This window comes from Protopterus annectens, chromosome 7.part0, assembly GCF_019279795.1.
Source record: "Protopterus annectens isolate FY-2018-M chromosome 7.part0, PAN1.0, whole genome shotgun sequence".
Taxonomy (NCBI): domain Eukaryota; kingdom Metazoa; phylum Chordata; order Ceratodontiformes; family Protopteridae; genus Protopterus; species Protopterus annectens.
Window position 1 is genome coordinate 1061155875 of NC_056739.1, and position 24388 is coordinate 1061180262.

At 39.3% G+C, this 24388-nt stretch overlaps 1 protein-coding gene across 1 annotated transcript in view; it reads right to left on the reverse strand.

Annotated features, from left to right (window-relative positions):
- Positions 1 to 24388, reverse strand: part of LOC122806858 (aromatase) — a 313131-nt gene that overhangs the window by 109747 nt on the left and 178996 nt on the right. The window contains exon 7 of the mRNA XM_044077618.1: positions 12998 to 13160. Within this exon, the coding sequence (XP_043933553.1) occupies positions 12998 to 13160 (163 nt within the window). The remainder of the gene's footprint in view (positions 1 to 12997; positions 13161 to 24388) is intronic.

A 24388-nucleotide genomic window follows, 5' to 3' on the forward strand; every position in this document is an offset into this window, starting at 1 on the left:
ATAGGCTCCAGGGCTGATAGCCTAGTACCTACTTATGAACCTATGAACCTATGAGCCATGACAAAACCCTCACCCTACTATCTCTGTGGCGTGCGCAATAAATGCATATTCCTGTAGTAGCAATAATTAGATAGACAGGGGTTTGTATTGCAGTCCTGGTCATTGTGTGAGTGTGGGTATGTCAGAGCATTATCATGCGTTTCAATGAGTACAATATCCAATGTGGGGTGGGGGTGCTGGGTATACTGTCTTTACACCATGGTACCCCCAGTACATGTCCCAAGATCCACTGTATGAGAATCACTGTGATCACCAACCATACAGGTAACTGATGACACTTTTCAGCCCAATGATGCATGTGCTGGGGTCATAAACTTTGTAACAGTATGGACTCACTGACAAGGTAGTCAGCACTGCTAAACCCAGGTCTGTCAAATGTGTCTATGACTGTATGTGTTTGTCAATGTGTATATGACAGCATATTATACTATGTATTGTCCATTAACACCCAGTACATTCCCCATTACCATAATGTACAAGGCCTGGTGATGTTGTTCACTTTATAGGAAGCTCGGGACACACTTCATCCTGCAAGCTCTGTGGTGTGTGCAATTAAGGCCAAACACATTAGTAGCAATAAGTACCTATGTAGGGGTTCTAATCTCAGTGTTGCCAAGTAAGTGTGGGTGTATGTGAAGGGATCTTCTTCTGTTTGCAGAAAATATATTTCCCAGGAGATCATCTGTCCAAGAACTAACTGGCAAACAGTACCATTGTAAGGCAATCATCTTGGGGAAAATCATTCCATCAAAAATAGCAACGGATGTGTAAATGCCTTTTTCCCCACTGTACAGCGATACTGAAGTTGGTATACATAGTTGGGTGTGGTTGTTGTGGGCACAGCCACCCCCATTGGGGGTAGTCTTGTGCGTATCCCCCAACTTAGTGTGCTGTTATACTGTCCAGCTTATGTTAAGAGGTTCAGTAGTTGTTAATCACACTATGTGTGAGTCTATGCCACTCCACACCCTCCAGTGTGGGGGGATGTGCCCCCCACACCACCACAACTATGTATACCAACTCCAGGATTGCTGTACATTGGGGAAAAGGACATATATCCTGCCAGTACCATTTCCAATTAAATTAAATTTGGCAGACTAATTATTTACTGATGTGATGTTTTGGCAATTTGCTCTTGGTGGAATTACAAATGCCAACGTGAGTTCTCTGCACAATGAAGTAAATCCATGAGAACAGTATTCTCTGTGTATTGCATCAACACAAAAGTCTGTGAGTGTGTCATTCACAAACATTTGGTGTGTGCCACCCAGTACACTTACCATTGTCCACTGTAGAAGAGCTGCTTACTTCAGCCACCATGCACTCACCTGTATACACCCCTCAGACACATCAGCCATGTGGCACATGCAGTAGCTGTTATACAGACCTGTCACTTGTGATCAGCTGTACCCAGGATATGACACAGTCAATATGTTACCACAGTGCCACACCCCTTGTAGGAAAGGACATCAGATCAACATCCTCCTGACACACAGACACCTAGAACACAAACAGAATACATTATGGAGACTACATTCAGTCAGTGTTAATGACAGCAATAATGCATCATGGTTGGACATCTGCACTCCCTGACATGTAAGCATGAAACATTCCAGCTGACAACACATTAAACAGCATTACATTGCTAAATTGTCGTATATACACCCTGTGCATCAGAACCATATTAGCATGTCCCTGTATCGATGGTATGGATGCAGGTATCATCATATGCACAGGATATGGTGTGGGTATGCCAGAGGCCTAGGCTGAGCTGTTTGGTTGACATCATGTGTGTGGGTTAGGGGGTTGTTCATTAAATGGCCTGTGCAGATGTGGTGAGTGTAGGTATGGAGGTGCCCTAGCTGTGATGGTGATGGGTGTGTGTGTATATGGATTCACACAGTTCTGCCATGTGGCTGCCCTATACAGGTGTATGTTGGACAGCTGTGTACCATACATGGCAGAGTGTACAGTTCACTGTGTCCAGCCACAGACATGGGAACTGCACCTGCCAGGGGCACGGGCACCATCAGGCAGAAGCCAAGCTATGGTGCTCTCCCCTGATGATGCCATTTGTCTGCTGGATCTGCATCCCTGTTGGGATGGGTCAGGACCATGTGCATGTGGCCTGCTGCATTTTGGTGTAGACAGCACCCCCCTGTAGTAATGGTGCTGGTACTACCACTATTGGAGCAGGAGTGAGATGTCACACATCCATGTAGACCTCCACCTGCTGGTGTTGCTGACCTACGTCCATGTGGCTGATGCCCTACTCTCACCACATGCTCTACCACAGACACCACATGGTTGAGGATTCTCACCATCTCACCCAACCATCTATCCATGACCCCTGCAAAATAACAGTGGGCATCTGCAAGATCATGGATACAATCTTGTACAGCAGGAAGAGTAGTCCACTGGAGCCTCAGACCATCTCTGGTGTAACATTCCATGCATGCCTGTCCCTCCATGATGGACCAAAACATGCATCTGGTGACACCTGCTGTGGCACCTCTGTCAGGGGAATAATGGCCAGCAGCCCTCCTACAAGCACCCCTGTCCATCTGCCTGTGTGGGACCCCACAAGTCATCTGGCTATGGCTGCTGTGTACAGACACACTTGCCATAGTCACCACATGTTCCTGCCACATTACATCACCCACAGACTGTCTCTCATCTATGGCCACTGGTGGTGAGGTATGTGTGAGCATTGTGACTGTGTGCAGGGATGGGGTGCATAAAAGTGGGATGCCAACCAATGGCACAGATGCAGCCCCTGACAACCCTGCCTGTGCCTCACTATGCCTATCATCATTGTCAGAGTCTGTATGGACATTAACATCAGTTTGCCTGCAAGAGGGACCCTGACCCACCTCGCCACCCGTGAGGGCCATACAAGACATCTAAATTAAGACCTGTACATTTTACACACACACACACACACACACACACACACACACACACACACACACACACACACACACACACACACACTTACAGGTGATGTGGCATAAAGATATTACACAGACCTTTCATTACCCGACAGTTGACATGCATGACATATGGCACTCAACAGCATGCACTGTAGACATTCGTAATCCTTGTTACCAAGAATATACATCTCTGTGATGCATGAGTTGTGTTAGTAGGTGATGCCCCTTCTCCTGGAACACACTGCACCCATGTACACATTATTGCTGTGCACCTGTACGGCACACTGGCATGTACTGTGCACCATACATCACAAGTGTACAGACCATGGCTGAATGTGTAGATGTCTGGCAGTTATGTTTGCTCTGTTGCTCACAGTCACTATGTGTTTGTCTGACACATAACTGGGATGATATGAGGTCTGATGTCAATAATTAATGCCTGACCTTTGATTTGCAGATCTCATCATCAGCAGTGCATGTATGTGCAATAAAATCCAGTTACACCGACAACCTTCAAAGCTTCATGTGGATATGAGGAGTGTACACATCCCTGTTGACATGCCAGCCTCTTCTATGATATGCAGTGGGGCCACAATACTGCATCTGATAACATTACACACCCTTGATATGTGGCATATGACCTGTGCAATCCAATGCAGTATCAAACAAATGTGCTAGTCTTGGAGCTGCTGAATGAGATGCATACAATATTTGGGTTGCATAAGTGTGCACACCCTTAAAACAATGGTTTGTTGAAGCACCTGTTAAGTGACCTACAGCAGTCACTATTCCTAGAAGGGGTATACTAGCAGGGCCTATCTTTACTTGACATTATTTGGTCTGCCTGCCCTACAAAGGTCCCTCAACTCTGCAAGATTGCAAGGTCAGCTCATGTGCACAGCCCTTGGAGGTCACACAGTGGCTTCACTATTGCTGTAGAATCTGGATTATGTCTGGCACAATTCATAACCTTGACTCTGTTCAGATACAGCCATTCTTAGCTAGCTTTGTATGTATGCTTTAGTTCACTGTTGTGTTTGAAGCTGACATCCATTACTATCCACAGCCTTACTGCAGATGCCTGACAACTATGGGGCACACATTAGTGTTATTTTGCAGTGTTCCAAATTCCACCTACCATGTCTACCAGCCTAGACCCAGCTAATGAACAGCAACCCTAAAGGTGTACACTGGCACCAGTAAGCTAAAAGTTGGGGATGGTGGCCGTGAGATGGAGTGAGGTGTTGCTTGTGCACCACACATATCTTTATGAATACTGTCTGTAGGTTTGAACTTTGGTCTCATGACATTACACATTGCAGTACATGCCTTTGGGAGACTTGATGTTATGCTTATGCTACCTGTACAGAGCCCTGGATGATGTTTCATGTGGGACAAATCTTCTGTCTGATTACCCTAACCCATAGGCCACATTTATGCAGAATCCTGCCGATTCTCGACACAGGCAGTATGTACTAGACATTTTTGCACTCCATCAGTGTTGTTGCATGTCTCTGGCCAGCCTCCATGACCTGTTTGCAATATGTTTTATCATCTATTTTGGATGGGCATCTGTTTATTTTGTACATCACTGTTGTCACATATTTAATACACCTCTAGATCACTGTCTGCACTGTTTGCCATGGTATATGCAAAAGTGAGGTAAGGTTACTTTTCCCAGTCCTGACTCCTACCTTTCAGATATGGGATCCATTTCATGCTTTGTAAGATGTGTGCAAGCCACGGCTGCCTCTGTTGTAAGCGACTGGGCAAATGTCATGGACATACATCTTGGACAGCAGACCATTACTTGGTGTGACATTGAGGCCCTGTACTCGATGGCAGGTATGTACTCAAGAAGAGTGAATGCTGTCAGTACATGACAAGTTGCCTCCACAATATGTCATTTGGAGTGTGTACACACATATGCTTCCAGTGTTTTGTAAGGTTTGTATACCCCATATTTGTTTTCCTAACATGGGATTCTATATTACACATTCATTGATCATGTTAGGACCACATTACTGGTTGTAAAAGATTGGATGGCTGTAGTATCTAGGCAGAAAGTTTTCAGGGTATGGATTAGTAATTGGTGATCCACCATATCAAATGCCTTGGAGAGATACAAGAAGAGGACTGAGGATATGTTATTGCTATTGCAGTTATGGTTTATGGTATTGGAGAAGGCTAGAAAGGCTGAAGTAGTGCTATGGTGAGGTTGGAAGCCATGCTGGGCATCTGCCATGAGGTTATTCTGAGTTAGGTGATGCATCAATTGTCTATGGATACATTTTTCCATAATTTTTGCAAGTAGGGATAGTATTGCTATTGGCCTTTAATTGGATAACACAGTATATTTTTCAAATAGAAGGAATTCTGGCTTCTGCTATTGTTAGACTGATTAGTATCAAGCTGGGTTAAGCAATGGTATCGACTACTTTTTGTAGATACTTAGCAGGGAGTTGATCAGTAGACAGTTTAGTTGGTTTTAGTTTTTTAATCAAGGTACAGATGAGTGAGGTAGCAACTGGTTGGAATCTAAATGTCAGTTGGTTTCTGGGGGTGCTGCTTTCATAGCAGGGGGAGCTGAGAGGTAGTTGGGTCACTAGGGCTTGAATAATCTCAGTAAAGAAATGGTTAAAACTGTCAGAGACTTCCTCAGAAGGTTTATCAATGGAGGCTACAGGTACTGGGGTGGAAGTTTGTCCAGAATAGAATAGTTTATTTAAACCTGCCCAGAATTTCTGAGGCTTGTTTTGATTTATTTCCTGTAGATTACAGTAGTAGTTTTTTTTGTCTAGTAGAATGGATTTTAGTGATGTTCCTTATTTGCCTATATTTAATGTGATTTTGGAGGTCTTTAATAGTTCGCCATAATGCCCATGTCTTATTTCTGAGGGTGATTCTTAGTTTAGACTCTTTGGAAAGCCATGGTGCAGTTTCTGCCTTAGTTCTTGTTGAACAAATGGGTGCATCAGAATCAAGGATTTCTAGGAATTTGTTGTTATGCGATGGCTTCATCTAAGGGGAGGTGTCTTAAAATTGACCATTTACATGAGTTTAGCTCACTACCATTCCCAGGATTCGAACCATGGCTGTGTCTGCTAAAGATACAACAATCTGAATTTCATCAGAGTGAGCTACTGAGAAACTGCTGTCTTTTTCTTCAATGTTTTCTTTCTAAGTCATTCTTGGTTGCACAATCTGACCTTGTAATTACAACATTGTTGTACAGACATTCCTAGACATACAATACCAGACTAAACACAACCAGTCCACGATTTAGAAATTTATTGCCATGCAGTTACAGTTCCCTTACCTGGAAGACCTGTGGGGAGAATGGTTGTTAACACTACCTGACTGTTTCTACACACATTCACAAAATCCTAGTAGAAATTATGCATACAGCTTACTACCACTGCCAAAAATACAACAATTTGTGTTTCATCAGAGTGAGCTATTGAGAAATAGCTGTCTCTTCTTTCAATGTTTTCTTTCTAAGTCTCTCTTGGTTGTACAATCTGACCTTGTAATTACAACATTCTTATACAGACATTCCTAGACATATTTTTGATATTGCACAGTGTGGAAAAAGTGGTTAACACAACATTACTATTCAGATATTAGATTTTGGTTAATGCAACATTTCATGCTATACAATACCAGCGTAAACACAACCAGTCCAGGATACAGAACTTTATTGCCAGGCAGTTATAGTTTTATTTAAATATGACCTATATGGGACTATTATTGTCATATTGTCTGGTTTATTCAGTACAAACCATGCACATTTTATAGTGCTAGGTGATATTCTACTCCTTTATATTTATTTATTATGACTACTACAAGCAGGATTGTTACTCACCAGCCTTGTGACGCAGCCTTTGCAACCTACTGGCATGGGTTTCCTTGTTACAGACCATTCAGCTGGAGCTGTAATGAAAATAGAGAAACATTTAGGCATACCTATCCATCACATACACAGGCTGGACTTTGGTAAACCGTTATTGCTACGAATACTTACACATTGCTGGGACATCATCCATCTGTCTTGCTTCTTGGACCCACTGTTCCAAGAGCTCCCTCTTCCTCTTTCTCAAGTCGGCATAGTGGTGCCGGACCTGCTCACCAGTCCGTGGGATACCAGTGGCACTGGTGAGATCATGGGCGATACTTTCTCAGGCTTCTGCTTTGTATTGGGAGCCCTAATACACAACTCTGGTTGAGAAACATAAGTTACTTCCTACATAAATATACAAATAAATAAAAATTGTAATGATTACACATACACAATGGAAATGGCTTTGGTGAGGCTCAAACCATGAATGACTCCATGCAAGGCATACAGTCTAACCGCTACACTATTGCACTAATGCTTATGTTGGATGTGTATTGCTATGCAGCTTATCTTGCCGTTTCAGCTGGGCTAAGCATAGCTAAGTAACGGGCACACTTAAACTTTAAAAACTTTATTTAAGTTTTTTACTTTGTACCCTTCAGAATATCCATGCTAATGCTAAACCTGTTATTCTATTTACTTTCTCGGTTTGTAGGGACAATTGTCGCTTATGGCTTTGTCCAGATTTCTTACCCTGACGGGTTGAGAGGTGTGCATTTGATTCTTCATACCCTTCCAAAAATTCATGCTAATACAAAGCCTGTTATTCTATCAACTTTCTAAGTCTGTAATAGCAATATTTAAAAACTGCCCCTATTTTTGGGAATTGTCCCACTTTTATTTATGGCTTTGTCCAGATTTCTTACTCTAAGAGGTTGAGAGGTATGGTAGGGACAATTGTCCCTTATGGCTTTGTCTAGATTTCTTGCCCTGATTGGATGGGAAATGTAACGAGCGATCTCACTCTATTTACATTGCCGTATGGCAATTCTGGTGTGCAGGGGGCACGTGTATTGTGAGAGCACTGCTCTCAGACACACCCCCTACACTCATACTCAGAACCGTGCCCGTTTTACAGCACGGCAGTGCACCTTCATTAATATGCATGGCGCGCTGCCATGCTGTACGGGAACGGTCCCTTCCATGCAGGAATAAGCTATTCCTGCATGGAGGTTTGCTGACTCACCCCCATTGTCATTCTACAGCCACTGCATTTCAACAAATTCTTTCTTTCTTGTTTTTTTTCTTGAATTGCTATTAACCTGTAACTTATGCTACAAGTTAGCACAGAATTTTCTAATTTTAATTCAGTGCCCCGTAGTGATTATATTTTGCGTTTAATATTTTGTCTGTTCTTCGATTTGTGTTGAATGTTGGTATCCCACAATTCTATTGAAGTGTGTAAGGTTACATAATTATGTATGCAAATTTTATGTTAATCAGCATACAGATTTTTGGCCAGTTGTACCTTCTTTTCATGGGTCTTTGTTCAGATTTTTGATGTTTCCAGGTTGAGAGGTATGTGTAGGATGTAAGGAGTGGCGGGGGCTAAAAATATCTCTGTGATTTATTGCTGGAATCATTAGAGACATTATAAATAAAATGTGACTCTTCAAAAATTGCACTAAGAGTATTGTTTTGAAGTCCTAGCTTACTCCATCCAGGTACAAACATCTGAAAAAGATTAATGATATATCTCAGTAGGCTGACAACTGGCAAGTGGAGTTAGCACTTTAAAATTTAAGACTTGAGGAATGCTGCTGAATCCCAAATTTAATTTTTAAAACTGATACATAATAATAACAAAGTCATCAAACCAAACTTTTAATTACATTTTAAAGGATGTTTACCATAAAACATGGAAATAATAATTCTCTAACAGATGCTACTATGTCCATTTTTGAAGCTTTATCTTAAAAAAAAATTGTATCCATAAGACAAGCTTAGAATTGATACAACAAAGGATATATATTTGAAAAAATAATATTGCCTCATATGCGTCCTACCTGCAAATATAGGTAAACCATTATAACTAGATGAAGGAATATTTTCTTACAGAGAATATACCATAATTAAACTATGAAAGACATTCAGAAAACTGCTAGTCCTTGTTTTAAGAATTCTTTCAAATATAAATATAATAATGAAATAGTGACCACCAAGGAGAAAGAATACTTGCCATCACACCTATCACTGTGTCCTACGACTGTCATAGAGAACACACTAGGAAAAAGTAAAGGCAAAATAGAAGGTATGCGCAGGGGATCCACGTAGCAAAAAAGACAAAGAATAACAAGTAGTACCGCAAAAACTGCAACGTGGTGGCTGCTGTTATCAAAGTCCCAATAAAAGAAAATCCTAGTAAGGTGGTACGTCAATCCAATGATACCAAATGATGTAGGCAGTTCACCAAAACAAAAAATATGAATTAAAAATTAAAAAACATGATTCATATATAGAAAACCTCCAAGTATGCACCCCCTACATGTTTTTAATAATGTGGTGAAGGGACAAGCCATTAGGGCATCCCGATTAAATCCTACTGATATAGGATATAAGAAAGAAATTCTGAATTTAGAGAAGAATTTGTTGTCTAGATCATATACTAATAGTGAGATTAGATCAGGTATTACTGAAACAGACAACTTAAGAGATACTAGAGCTTGCCCATATTTTTCAAATCAAGCTAGTTTGACAGCAAGGGAAACCGAACCACGAACACCCATGAAGCTCTAAGTAGCGATGAAGAACATGTTCTAAATAGAGGTCTAACTTTTATTCCCAGTAGAACAAGTGACATCACTGATACTATGATTGATATGAAAATGTTTCTGAGAAATGTGCAATTAAAGTTAGACTTTGGAACAACAAATGCAACTACAGAATATAAGAACATATATAAACCTGTCAGTGTGTACGTACCAGTACTACATCCGGTACTAGATACTTTTATGAAGATGGTAGAACAAGATCTATATAAATACTACCATGATGTAGAGCACAAGTATAAATATAGGAAGAAATATAATTTAACAGTGAAACAGAGACAGGCCTTAAATGCATTGAGAAATAACAACTCCATTATTATTACATCGGCTGATAAAGGGGGGTCCATTGTTATAATGGACACAGAACGATATAAACTCAGTGTTTATGAGATGTTGGGTGATATTAATTACTATAAGAAAATTAGCATGGATGAGGTCATTAGTAGAGTGTTCCGAGTTTTTGATGCTCTAGATGACTTATACAGAAGTTATATTATTGATAAAAATTTTTATAATTTTCTTAGAGTTAATAAACCTCTGATTCCAATATTAAAGTGTCTACCTAAAATCCACAAAAGCTTATCGAAACCACCCCTTAGACCAATTGTCTCAGGACAGGGGTGGCTGACTCAACCTTTATCATTATATATAGAACAAGAACTTAGACCGTTTGTGGATGCAAATGATACTATATTAAAAGACAGTAAACAATTTTTAATTAAATTGTATGAACACATGAGAACAATGGATGATGAATGCCCTTATTATTTAGTTACCTTTGATGTTGTTAGCCTTTTTACAGTAATTCCTAACAACATTGGAGTTGAATGTATTTCAGATTATCTTAGAAAGAATACCTCAATGAATATTGGTAAGATTGATTTACTAACTCTGTTCCTTGAAATAGTCTTAGAAAATAATATCTTTGTTTTTGATGACAATCTGTACCTCCAGACGGATGGCGTAGCTATGGGCACATCTTGTGCCAATAGCTACGCCAACCTGGTTATGGCTACTTGGGAAGATAGTCAGCTGAAAACTAGTCCAGGATACACACAGCATGTCATTTTTTACCAAAGGTTTGTAGATGACCTTTTCTTAATTTGGAGAGGTGACGAAAAACAGTTACTTGAATTTAATGTGTACATTAATAATACATCTAGCTATCTTAAATTCACTATGAATTATTCCAGAGATTATATAGCTTTTTTAGATGTAGACATTTATAGGTTAAGTAATGGCCTGTTAAACACTTCCATACACAGAAAGAGCTGTTATAGGAATACACTGTTGCACAGAACAAGTATGCACCCCCTACATGTTTTTAATAATGTGGTGAAGGGACAAGCCATTAGGGCATCCCGATTAAATCCTACTGATATAGGATATAAGAAAGAAATTCTGAATTTAGAGAAGAATTTGTTGTCTAGATCATATACTAATAGTGAGATTCGATCAGGTATTACTGAAACAGACAACTTAAGAGATACTAGAGCTTGCCCATATTTTTCAAATCAAGCTAGTTTGACAGCAAGGGAAACCGAACCACGAACACCCATGAATCATAATGCAAGAATAAGCATACCTATATTTTACACCAATGATATACATCACATTAGGAACATTGTAGATAAGCACTGGGACATTTTGAAAGTAGACGATGACGTCAGAGAATTGGTAGGTGTCAAACCGAAATATATATACAAAAACAAATCTAACTTGAAAAACCTATTGTGTCACAAAACAGAAACTACCTTTACACAGCACAATTTGAACACCACTATGTGTGGGAATTGTAACCAATGCATATATATTAATAATAATACAACATTTCAACAACCTGTAACAGGTCAAGTTTTTTCTTTTTTTACTGGTACGAATTGTAAATCCACCAATGTTATTTATCTTGCATCCTGCACTGTCTGTTCAGCATTTTACATTGGTAAGACGAACAGACAGTTGAGGAAAAGAATCAGAGAGCATATTTATAAAATGAAGATTGGTGATGTTACTAATGCTTTGGCACGCCATCAGACAGAAACTGACACCACACATACTTTTACTTTTCTTGTTTTGCAGTGCGTCAGAACTAGTTTGAGAGGGGGGGACGTTGATACCTATACATTAGAGACAGAGCTCAGATGGATTGTTAGATGCAGAGCAGACTCAAGCCCTGGCCTGAATGATAAGGTCAGTTTACAACCCATATTAAAGAGACGCAAATTTAATATGAAATGCAAGAAATGAAGTATTGATGTTTTAATAGAGTTAGTTCTATATATACATACATATAAATGTTTTTAACAGTTCAATGTTTTTAAGGAGTGTGTTTTTAAATGATAAGCAGTATAGCCAAATTGTTTAATTATTTAATTGATTAATTATGTTATTAACTTTTGATATATAAGACTGTTATTTGAACATGCTGTTACAGTCTGATGAAGCCGTCTAGGTGAAAGCGCTTACTGCATGCTAATAAAGGACGTTCTGTTTATAGAAGAAGTGTTGGAGGTTTTCTATATATGAATCATGTTTTTTAATTCATATTTTTTGTTTTGGTGAACTGCCTACATCATTTGGTATCATTGGATTGACGTACCACCTTACTAGGATTTTCTTTTATTGGGACTTTGATAACAGCAGCCACCACGTTGCAGTTTTTGCGGTACTACTTGTTACACTAGGAAAAAGGGTCACATTCCACTTAACTAAGCTGATTCATAATTAGAATAGCAAGACCTTAATGTGCTGTCAGGGTAAAGTTAAGTTTTTTTTCTGTATGCTTTATAAGGTGTGACAAACACTGCAAAAATAAACTATCAACAATTTTAAGTCTTAGGCATTCATATCAAATGCCGCGGTGGTGGTGCTGCGGTAGCGTTGTCGCCTCACAGTAAGACGCTGACTGGTTTGACTCTCAGCTAGAGCGTCTTCTGCGTGGAGACGTGTGAATGGGCGTACCTTCGTTGAAGGTTGTTCGTTAGGGCTGGCAACTCAGCACGTAAAAATCAACTGCCAATCATTAGCGGACCGGAGTTCCGCTGTGGCGACCCCTAACCGGGAAAAGCCGAAATACACAACAAAAAGACATTCATATCAAATAAGCAAACAACAAAAAAATCATCAGATTTGGCTAAGAAAATTGCTTTGCTACATAAATACCAATGAAGTATGTTTTTGTTATGGTCTAGCCTTCGGGATGTACTAAATCATGTTTTATTGTAAAACTGTAGCAAATAAGTTGAACACACTGATTCAGATTTAAAAATGATATAATAACGCTTATTGCTTTTATATTACATTTACTGAGCACTTTGAATTTAAAGCATGAATCTTACCAGAAACAGTTTTTATTTCTTCGATTAGTCCTTCCTGTACATCTGGATGTTGTGCAATTAGCATGAATATAAAATAGAGACTCACAGACATTGTATCTGGTGCTGCGATCATCATTTCCAGCAGGCATTGGCAGACATTCTCAGAGGTTAGATCTCCATGGTCCTAGCAAAATTAAAAAAAAAATATCAAGGCTCAGTCTCATTTAAAAGTAGGAATGCAAGCAAGGTACATGTCTGCATCTGAACACATTATAAAGTATGCTATTTTACACATTTCACAAGCATTCAGCATGGGGAATCTCTAAAAAACTAAGGTTAAGGGGATGAATGACATACTTCAGAAAATACTTTCAAAAGTATTGATGGTTTTCAGTTTCTCAAAAAACAACTTTTGTAACATAACACATTAGTATGTTATGCAATCTGTTGCCATCTAAATAGTCAGTGAGACTGTAAAACAGAACGATAAAATTAGCTGAGAATTCAAAGAAAAACAATATCCCTTACTCATATTAGACATTTTCATTTATATCTTAGATTCTTAAAATGAGTCATTACATTTCAGGCAAATACAATATGAACACAATGATATAAAATAATCTCAACAGATATGAATTTTAACATTTCATTGGTTCATAGTTAGTTTCTATGCATGCTGTCAAGGAGACTATTAATGACCCTAAACCAAATTCCCAATTGCATCAAAGCAATGTCTGGTTAAGTGACTTGCTCTAGGTCACAAAATAGTGAAATGGAAGTTAAGGGAATCAAACTTTGTATCACAGGAAGTAACTCATTAACAGCTCATTGCCTTAATCCAATGCACCAACCATCAATCTAATCAGTTGAGCTTCTCTATATTTTCTCTGTGTGGCTGTTATTTGTTTTAGACCAGTCCACAAACAAACAAAAATATATCACTGTCTTCCTGCCTCCCTCATGCTTCCTTATCTTCATCACTAATACCCTCAAACAGCATCTCTGGAATTTACTCATAACCTGTGGATTATGTTCCTCTTTATGGAAGATTTTAAAGAACTTGTAAATCAAGCACAATACTATGGCCTCAGTACAATTCATTTGTTTAAATTATAAGAGAGGGCAAACAAAAAAATGAAAAATATGAAAAATATGATTAATTGCCATCTAAATAGTCAGTGAGCATATGACATATCCTCAGTATCAGATGTGCAATGATGCAAATGTGTTCTGCCCATAGTCATATCCAAAACACCATAGGTTCATAGGTTCATAGGTAGGTACTAGGCTATCTGCCCGAGGGCATTTATAAGCCTAGCCAGAGTGTGTCGGCTTTTGCCACCCCATTGATTAATTAACTGATCCTCCGTCAAGCAGAGCCAATAAAGTGATCCCAGGGATGTATTTTCTGTTACCCATCCACTCGTCAAGGTTTCTCTTGAAGAGTGTTAGTGAGGGGCTCTGCCTGATGTCATTTGGAATTTTGTTCCAAAGCATGGGGAGTCTCTGTGACAGGAATCTATCCCTCCAGCATGTTCCATTTATTGTTGTGGCAAGGTTTAGCTCACTAGAGCATGTGGCTCGCAGTGACTTGGATTTCTTTAGGTGGAGCATGTCCATCAATTCTGAGTTGGACATGACTTTGTAAGTCAGGCAGAGATCACCTCTCCATAAGCGATATGCCACTGAGTACAGCCAGAGTTTTTTCAGTTGGGCTGCATAGGACATATGTTTGAGGCCAGTATTCCTCTTGGTGAGGTACTTTTGTGGTCTTTCCAGCTGTTGGAAGTGTCTTGTGAGGTACATCCCAAACGGGGCATTGTACTCTATGATGGGTCTAATGAGTGACGAGTAGAGGGGCACTATAACCTCTTTATTTCTAGATGTGAACCCTTTAGTAATTAGATGGGCCACATGATTGTCAAAGGAGAGATTACTATCTACCTGGGTCCCCAGATCTCTTATTACCTCTTCTGTATTAAGGGGGCTGCCACCTATGTGGTAATTCGTGGGTGCTTTGTTTTTCCCAAATGGGATGACTATACATTTTTTGGCATTTAGCTTGAGGCCATGACTTTGACACCAGGTGTCTGTCTCAGTAAGGCCCTTTTGGAGGATGTCCGTGTCAGCCGGAGAGTCAATTATGGCTCCCAGTTTGCAGTCATCGGCGAACTTGGTTAGCTATAGTCTGCCTGTGTTTGCCTGTACTTCTGAGAAGTATATGCCGAACAGTAGGGGTCCCAGGACCGAGCCTTGTGGGACACCACGTGTGATTGGTTTAGAGTTGGACCTGGAGCCCGCTATTCTTACCGTGTGAGTTCTGTCTGTAAGCCAGTTGGCAACCCATCTTGTGATGTAGGGGTTTATGTTCAGGCTGGTGAGTTTTTCTGTGGATTCCATGAATCAACAGATGCCACATCCCAAGGCCTAGCATGTCTATTTTGCTTCCCACAAAATGATAGTCAGACATTGGGGAACAGAAAGTAATTTCCATAATCTAAAGCAGGAGAAATATTCTTTATTTCCTGGAAAGCCTTCTGACCATATAGTACTATTAATGAACCTGGGCATTCAGGACTTTAGATTGTCATTTCCTTTACATCACCATGTCAATTTTACATTACATGCTTAAATGAAGTGTATGTGAGAGTAAGTACAGTTATAGAGGATGGATACAAGAAATGACCAGACGGCAATGTGTAAAATCTATAACAATAGTCCTTAAAGGTATTGCTGCCTTCTTAATCTAGAAATGTCAAGTTCAGAGTATATCTAAGATGTGACATTAATATTTTTAGAAGCTTATTTGCAAATGTTACGTAATAAAGCTTCAGAGTAAAATAAAATATGTGAGGGTAGAGAGTTGTCGTTCACAAAGACAACTTCATCGGTAAGAGAGAGAGAGATAGATGCCATTTTAAAGATGTTGCCAGTGATTTAACATTCATAGTTTAACACATTCCTTTTTTGTGACACTTTCAGAATGTCTTACCTGTTGTTTTCATCATTTATGGTATATCTGGTTCTCTTTGTCAGTAGACATTAGGCCTGATCACAGTGAAGTCCTGCCTCATGTGTGACACTTTCAGAATGTCTTGCCTGTTGTTTTCATTATTTATGGTATATCTGGTTCTCTTTGTCAGTAGACATTAGGCCTGAACACAGTGAAGTTCTGTCTCATGGTATCTTTGTCTAATATGCCCACTGGCAAACTGTTTGTAAGTATACAGTCCACTGGAGGAAATGCTCTGCATCACCCTTAAGGTTTCAGCAGCATTCTTTAGGCACTTATAAACAGATTTAAGCCTAGCTTCTTGATTTTTGCCTTCACATCCAAGTAGATGCCAAAGACTGGGGATCTATGATCAAGCCCTGTAGGAATGCCACTAGTGACATTGTTTTATGTTCTTTCAGTGGCACAATGGGTTATCCAGTGGACTATAGGTTAATGTTGAGTTAAGATAGTGTATCAATTATTCCAGCATGACAAATGTTATCAAATGCTTTTGCTTGGTCAAGGAATGCAGTATGATTGGAATCACCTTAATCCACTTTCAGGGCAACTTTTCAAAGTAGTCATCTTGGCTGAATAGACACAATCTTCCTTGCATTAAACTGAAATGATTGAAGTCAAGAGAAAAGAGACTAATAATGTCATTATTGATTAATTTGACAATTATTTATCCCATGGCCTTACAGATGATGTTGGTAAAGATGATATATTGATAGTTTCTGGGGTCCGAGGTAATACCTCCCTTGTGTAAAGGTACCCCAATAGCCATTCCACACTCAGACTTATAACCAAAGGAGAGACTTAGAATGGACAGGTTTAAGTGGACTTGAGCTAGGTGTTCTTTGAGATTGGATAGGGATGGCTGAGAATGTCATCAGGACCCATAGAGTTATTGTTTTTGACTTTGGGGAGGACAGATAGTATGTGACCAATTGAGATTTTAGGCTAGGTGGCATGAGAGAGGATGGAAGAAATGAGGGCTTTAGTAAGTGAAATGAACTGAAGTTTGAACTGATTTTTTTCAGCTACAGTAATAGCAGTGGCTTCCAGATTACAGTAAGAGGATCCATTAGCAGACATCTCTGCAGAGCGCTGCATGTATTTCAAATTTCTGATATAATTAAAAAATGATTTCAGGTTGTCTTTGGTGACAATGGCAACCCTGAATTCATATTGGACCTTGCAGCTGTTATATTATACCACTACTATTTCATGTTATACCTTCTTGTTCAGTGCACATGTAGTGCAACATCTCCTTCCAGTCTGTATACATTTATCTTATAAGATGATATAATTTACATCATGCAGCAATGTATATTTCTTTTTCTTATGTCCTATCTGCATAACCATAAGTATTCTTCTCAGGTACTTTTCTCCTCAGCCTCCAGTGAAAAATGGGCCACATCCCAGATAGACATCCCGAATAGCAAATCATCAGTAAACATGCAAACATAAATAAATAAATAAAGTACATACATACAAACATAATCTTCTCTTGAGAATTCTGTCTGATATCCTTTCAGGAATCTCTCTTGTATTTTATAGCTGAATGTGTGGCTAAGTGTATGGGCTTCATTTATGTTTAAATATGGTTTCCTAACATGTGGTCAAGGTTTATACCATTTCATTGTTATGTGAGTTAGGCCATGAGACCCTAGTTCATATGTGTATTGCTTTTTCTGGTTAAGGATGTCTCCATTCCCAGGGTTGTGTTTATGAGTAGTATTTATATACTGTCCTGAAGCTGTGCAGTAGCATAGCCAGTTGTCTAATAACTGCTTTTTCAGTGATGGTTTAAATAAAAATTAGCTTCTTTTTGTTGTTTTTGGACATTTAGCTTTTCTATTTGTTTTAGTTCTAAGAGGGTGCAGTTCCATAATTTTATAACATGATAAGAGCAAAGTCAGCCATGGCAGAATGATTTGATTGTGTGACAGAGTAGTGTTTTGTTCCTTGATCTGAGTGTTCTGATTGCACTATAAGGTTACATTGTACTGTGTAGAGATGGGCATTTTAGGGCAGTATATTAGCTTGTGGGCTTTAGTGAGAAGTTAAGATAGTATGGAAGTTCAAGCCATTTAAGATCTTTTAGGATATGCATTAGTCTGTCTTTTGGGGTGGGGGTATTTGCAGCAAATTTGCCATTTCTATTGTAGGCCATTTCTAGTTTGCTCTGTAGTATGGAGTTGAGATCATTAAAGATAAGTGATTCATAAGTAGGGATGGGAGTAAGTATGCTTTTACTACCAATTTTCAGGAGTGGTCAGTACAAAAAAAATTTACCCTATAGAGAAAGCCTAGTTTCTGGTTTGTTTCTTTTGATGACTTGAAGGAGGTGGTGATCATATCTGAGATTATCAATGATTACTATTTTGAGAATATTTGTTTGAGTAACACATTCTATTTTGAGTTATTAGATGATATAATGTGGAATGAATGTTTTTGTTTGAGGTAGTTTTTAGGGATTTATAGCATTAGTTTTGCCTTTTTAGGGTTTATGAGTAGGTCTGAGTTATCAAGCCAGGGTTCATTACATAAGAAGGCTTGTTGAGTGAAGTTTTGCAGGGAGGGTAGCATCTGAGCAGAACAGATGAGTGTAGCATCATATTCATATTGTACCATGATTGCTTGTTTGGAGTTTGAGTGTAGATTTTTAATAAAAATATTATAGAGAAGGAATCCTAGAACTGATACCTGGTGGTTGCAGACTGAGAGTGGGAGAAAATTGGAGTGGCCTTGGTACCATTTAACAGCTTGTTTCATATTAAATAGGCACCTGTGAAATCAAGTTATGGTCTGAGCACTGAGTACTGAAGAAGAACATTCATGAAGACGTTGCTGGTGTTTGACTCTATCAAATGCATTTAATAGGTCAAAGAACACAGTTGAGACCAGCTTGCCATTGTTTTTGAACTCAATGATTTTGTTGGTAAAGCTGAGGGAGGGTAGTGGTAGTACTATGATAAGGTTGGAATCCATGTTTAGTGGGAGAAAGGAGGTTCTGGTCAGTTAGGTATTTGATTAGTGGAGTGTATACATTTTTCTATGATCTTAGATGGTGGGAGGATGGCAGTTGGTAAGTAGTTGGTTAGGTCAGCAGAGCTGCCACCATTATATAGCAGTATGATGTATGACATTTTCTAGGTAATAGATCCATATTTTTCTTTTATTTATTTATTGATTACAATGAAGGCAGGTAGTGTTATGGCTTCTGCTGCTATTTTTGGATAGTCTGGTGGCAATTTGGCAGCAGCCAAAGTGCTAGGTTTCAGTTTTTGTAAGCATTTTTTTATCGTTAAGGTGGGGATAGTGTTGAGTATGAACTGTGTATTGCTAACTGGGGTTCTGGGAGAGTAAGAGTTGTTGAAGCATTTTGTTTGGTGAGACACAGCAGTGAGTTTATTAAGGTGGAGTTGAATTTTATTGCTATATTCTCTGGGCTGTTTGTTGCTAAGGATGTCAAGGTTTGCCCTGGTCTGAGGAGTTGTTTTATTGACAGCCAAAAGAGTTTAGGATTGTTTTGATTTATGTTTTATAAGTCTTCAAACTATATTTTTCTGTTTTTAAATATATGTTTTAGCTAAGTTCCTTAGATATCTATAGTCTTTTGAAAATTAACAAATGTTTATTTTTTTTACATGTTTTCCATACATAATCTCTTTTTATTAAGAGTTGATTGGTGTGATTTGTTAGCCAAGGTGCAGGCATTGATCTCTTTTTGTTCTCAGTGGGCCCAGATTGTTAAGTGTGTTTATGATTATTTGATTGAAATAACTGACTGCCTCATCTAGTGGTGGTGTTTTTAGAAGTTCCAGTCATGTTCCTTTACAGTAGAGATAAGTTCTAGATTGAGTTATTTCATTATGGATTTGTTTGTAGGTTATTTGCTGATGAATGCTAAGCTTCGGCCTGATTACATAAGTGGCTATATGGTCTGTGATAGTGTTAGGTAGGGTTCCACTAACATTAATATTATTTGGTTATATGTGAGGATCCAGTCTAGTATTGTTTTCCTGCTTGAGTTTTTGTGTATTCTGGTGCTATCAATTTTTAGTTGAGAGGAAAGGAATAGATTTAGTCCTGGTGAATTTAGGCTTGTTTGTTTCTAGTCACTATTAAGATCATCTAAGTTTACAGTTTCTTTACTTACATTACTGTATAACCATTGCAGAATTTCTTCTTTGTGGCTAGACTGTTTCCGGGAGGGGGGGACATAAAGTTTATTAGGCAAATGGCTTTGCTATTGTTGAGTTTTAGATGGGTGTCTAGAACCTATAGTATTAAACTGTGAGAGGTTATGAGGGCATTTGGTTAGTTCTAATGTATTTTTGAAAATAACTGCCATTCCACTCCCTTGTTTTGGAATTTGTCTAGTCTAATCATATTGGAACCTGGGATCAGACCTGCACTGCCAGTTATTGCTAGCTTTTGTCAGGTTTCCATTGTAACAGTTATGTCAGGACAGTAAAATGATAGGCATGCATAGAGGTCTTGGGTTTTGTTACAGATACTTTGAAAGTTTATGTTAAGCAGCAGGAGTCTGAGCCCTTTTGTTACATTTGGAGACAGAATTGTAGGGGTTCAAGAAATGGTAGTTTGCAGTTCCTGGATCTGGGTGCATGTAACCACTTAAGAATAGCTTGGTGCTTTTGCTTTGGTATGAGTTGTAGTACTTCGGTTTTATCTGCATGTGTGGATAGGAAAGGTGCAATGACTTATTTGTTTTTACATGCTTAAAGGTTAGCATTGCCACCTATCCGTTTTTTTTTTTCATGCTATCTGAAAATCAAACTGATTGTTGGGTATTCCGGAAAACACTGTACAATTCCAGTATTCGGTTTCAAAAAAAGTAACAGAGTATCAGTGTTTGTTAAATTGGCAGATTTATTATTATTTTTTTTTTTTTTACAAAAAGCATAGTAAATCCACAGGAAAAAAGGCATCCTGAGTGGAAAAGAGGATGATCCACCTCTGCTGACATGGTAATGGTGTCATGAAGTGGGTGGGGCATAGGCATGGTTGTGGGAAGTACAAAGGGTGTGGCCTAAGTCCAGTTTTAGTCACAACAAAAGGTGACAACCATATTAAAGATGTATATGTTCAGTAGTTAGTGTGTGTGTATAGTTCAGCGGCTATAGAAGAGAAATGATGAGTTTCAAAAGTTTTGTAGAAGTGCAGGTTAGTGGAATAGTAGCTATATGGCTGTATGTGAGTTTGGAATTTTGTGATCTGAGCCAGAGCAATGAGGAAGCTATGGTAGGTACGTGTGAAATTAAGGCATTTTTGAATGAGAAAGCAGTAGTTGATGGGTCATTTTAGTAGTATATTTATTAGCTATAAGGTAGGTTTGTGAGGATAGGAGGATGCAGTTAGTTGGTAATGGTGTAGTGGTAGGGATGGAGGAGGATTTATTGCATGCCTAGAATTAGTAAAAGAAGGTATTAGTTGTTAAAAGTTTTGGAGATTTATGTGAAAGTAGGATGGTAAAAGTGAAGCCTGCTTTTATGGGTGGGTAGAGTTTTACTGGTGGAGTGATTGGCTAAACAGTGTTTTGGGTTGGGCTAGATGAGTATAAAAGTAAATACAGTGGGGGTGGGTGGGTGGCAATTAGGAGTACGGTAGATGAGCAAAAAGGAAGCCAATCTGGTGGTCACCTGCCATTAACAAACTCTACAACAGAAGGAAGAAACTGTTGCAAAAGAAAGTAAAATCCCATGAGTGGAGAAGCTCCCTGGTCAGCCTCAGTAAGAAGCTGAGATCCCTTATAAGATCCTCCAAAGCTAGCTACAAAAACAAAATTGCCACTGATTCTAAGGGCAACCACAAAGCATTCTATAGCTATGTCAAGAATCTCAATGGCAACTGCTCTGAGTTACAGCACAATGGCATGAAAATTACAGAACCAACTGATATTGCCAACATCTTGGCAGGTAGGTTCTGTGCTAACCTTAACACCCTCTCACCCCCTAAAGGGCCCATATCTATACAGGAAGAATGCAGTGTCCCTTTAATTACATCTATGCAGGTAAAAGCTGCACTCTCTAAAACCAAAAACACAGCATCCATGGGACTGGACAACATCCCAGGCTGTGTTTTACACAAACTTTAGAATGAACTGGCTCCCCACCTAAGCACCATGTTCAATCATAGTCTCACGTCAGGCTTTGTGCCCACTGAATGGCGCACAGCAACAGTTATCCCACTTCACAAAGGGGGAGCCACCACTGATCCTGGGAAATATTGCACTATTAGCCTGACGAGCCTGGTCTGCAAGACCATGGAATGTATCATATTGGAACTCATAAACAAAGACATTGGTAACCTCCAAACTCTGGACCCCACCCAGTTCAGGTTTGTGAAAGGCAGATCATGCCTTCTGAACCTGATCGACTTCTTGAGGCAGTCACCAAAGCCATAGATGAGGGTAAGGTGATACACACAGTCTATCTTGCCCTCACCAAGGTTTTGACACCATCCCCCATTCTGGAATTATAGCTAAATTCACTAAACTAGGTATAAATACATATGTCACAAGATGGATTGCCAACTGGCTCACTGATGGAACCCACACTGTAAAAGTTGCAGACTCCAAATCTGACTTCAAACCAGTGACAAGTGGAGTACCACAGGGTTCAGTATTGGGACCTCTCCTGTTTGGTATCTACTTCCCTGAAGTACAGGCTAACACAGAAGGCCTCTGGCTAATGAAGTTCCCAGATGACTGCAAACTAGGAGCCATAGTTGAGTCCCCAAATGGTGTGGACATTCTACAGAAGGGCCTCACTGAGACAAATGCCTGGTGTCAGAGGCATGGCCTCAAGCTCAATGCCAAAAAGTGCATTGTCATCCCTTTTGGTAAACTCTGTACCCATGAATTACCACATAAATGGCAGTCTACTTAACACCGAATGTGTGATAAGAGACCTTGGGATCCAAGTGGACAGTAGTCTCTCCTTTGATAATCACATCACCACAGCAGTCAGGAAATCCTTCTAGGTGGCACACCTCATCACAAAAGGGTTCTCATCCAGGAAACAACAGGTTATTGTTCCCCTCTACTCGGCACTCATTAGACCCATTATAGAGTACAATGCCCCTTTTGGAATGTACCTCACAAGACATCTGCAGCAGCTGGAAAGGCCACAGAAGTACCTCACAAATAGGATTACTGGCCTCAAACAGATGCCCTACACTGACCGTCTAAAAAAACTCCAGCTTTACTCTGTAGAATATCACAGACTCCGAGGAGATCTCTGCCTAACATATTAAGCTATGTTAAACCCAGAGCTGTTGGACATGCTACACCTAAAGAAATCCCAATCTCTCTGAGCTACACGCTCTAGGGACCTAATCCTTGTCACCACAATAAACAGGACATGTTGGAGGGATAGAATCCTGTCCCAGAGACTTCCCATACTCTGGAACAAGCTACCCATCTATGTCAAGCAAAGTTCCTCATTAGCACTCTTCAAGAAAAATCTTGATGAGTGGATGGGAACTAGGAAATACACCCTGGGGATCACTTCTGTGGCTCTGCTCGACAGGGGCACAGGAAATTAACTTTCTTGTGTGGCGTAAGCCAGAGAACCTTGTTGGCTAGGCTTACTTAGGCCCTTGGGCCGATAGCCTAGTACCTGCCTATGAACCTATGGATCCCAAGCATAGCAAGCGCTGAATGGAGTAGGAAGAAATCCACAGTGAGGGGATCTTTTAGCTTCAAAAGCTATCAGTAATCTGCAGATTAATGCAGGTAAGGAGAAGAACAGTGTACAGCCATTTAATCCTTTTTACCAGAGAAAAAGCTGGTTTTAAAATCACTGTGTATATATGTGGGATGTTATTTGTTATGTATTTACTTTTGAAAGCTAAAATGTGATGGAATGACAAAGTATCTACAAGACAAAGGGGGATTAATTAGGCAGAAATATGAATCCCTGTGCTAGTCTTGTACATATTATACTGGGGGCATGTACAGTGACTATACTAAATAAAATAAACAAACTTTATTAGTCAATCAGAATACCAAACATGTCTTTACACGTGGGTTGAGCCCAATGAAAACTGCATTCAGAATTCCAAGGATATGTATTTATACATGGGGAGTGCAGCTTTTAGATAAAGCAGTAATGCATAGATTTATAAAACATAACTAAAAATTGGAGTATCATGAGGTATTTTTTGAGATGGTATTACAGAGAATTATGATGGAGTCTCCTGTGATAGCAAGCTCATTATGTGTTTGAGAGATGGAAGGAAAGCTCTAGATATGTTGAGAACACATAGCAAATGGAATACAATCTGAGACCTGACCATAATCATTGCAGTGCATGAAGATTTACCTGTTGCCATGCAATATAAAATGAGTAGAGCAAAGTATAGGAGTGTTCAGTGTGTCATCA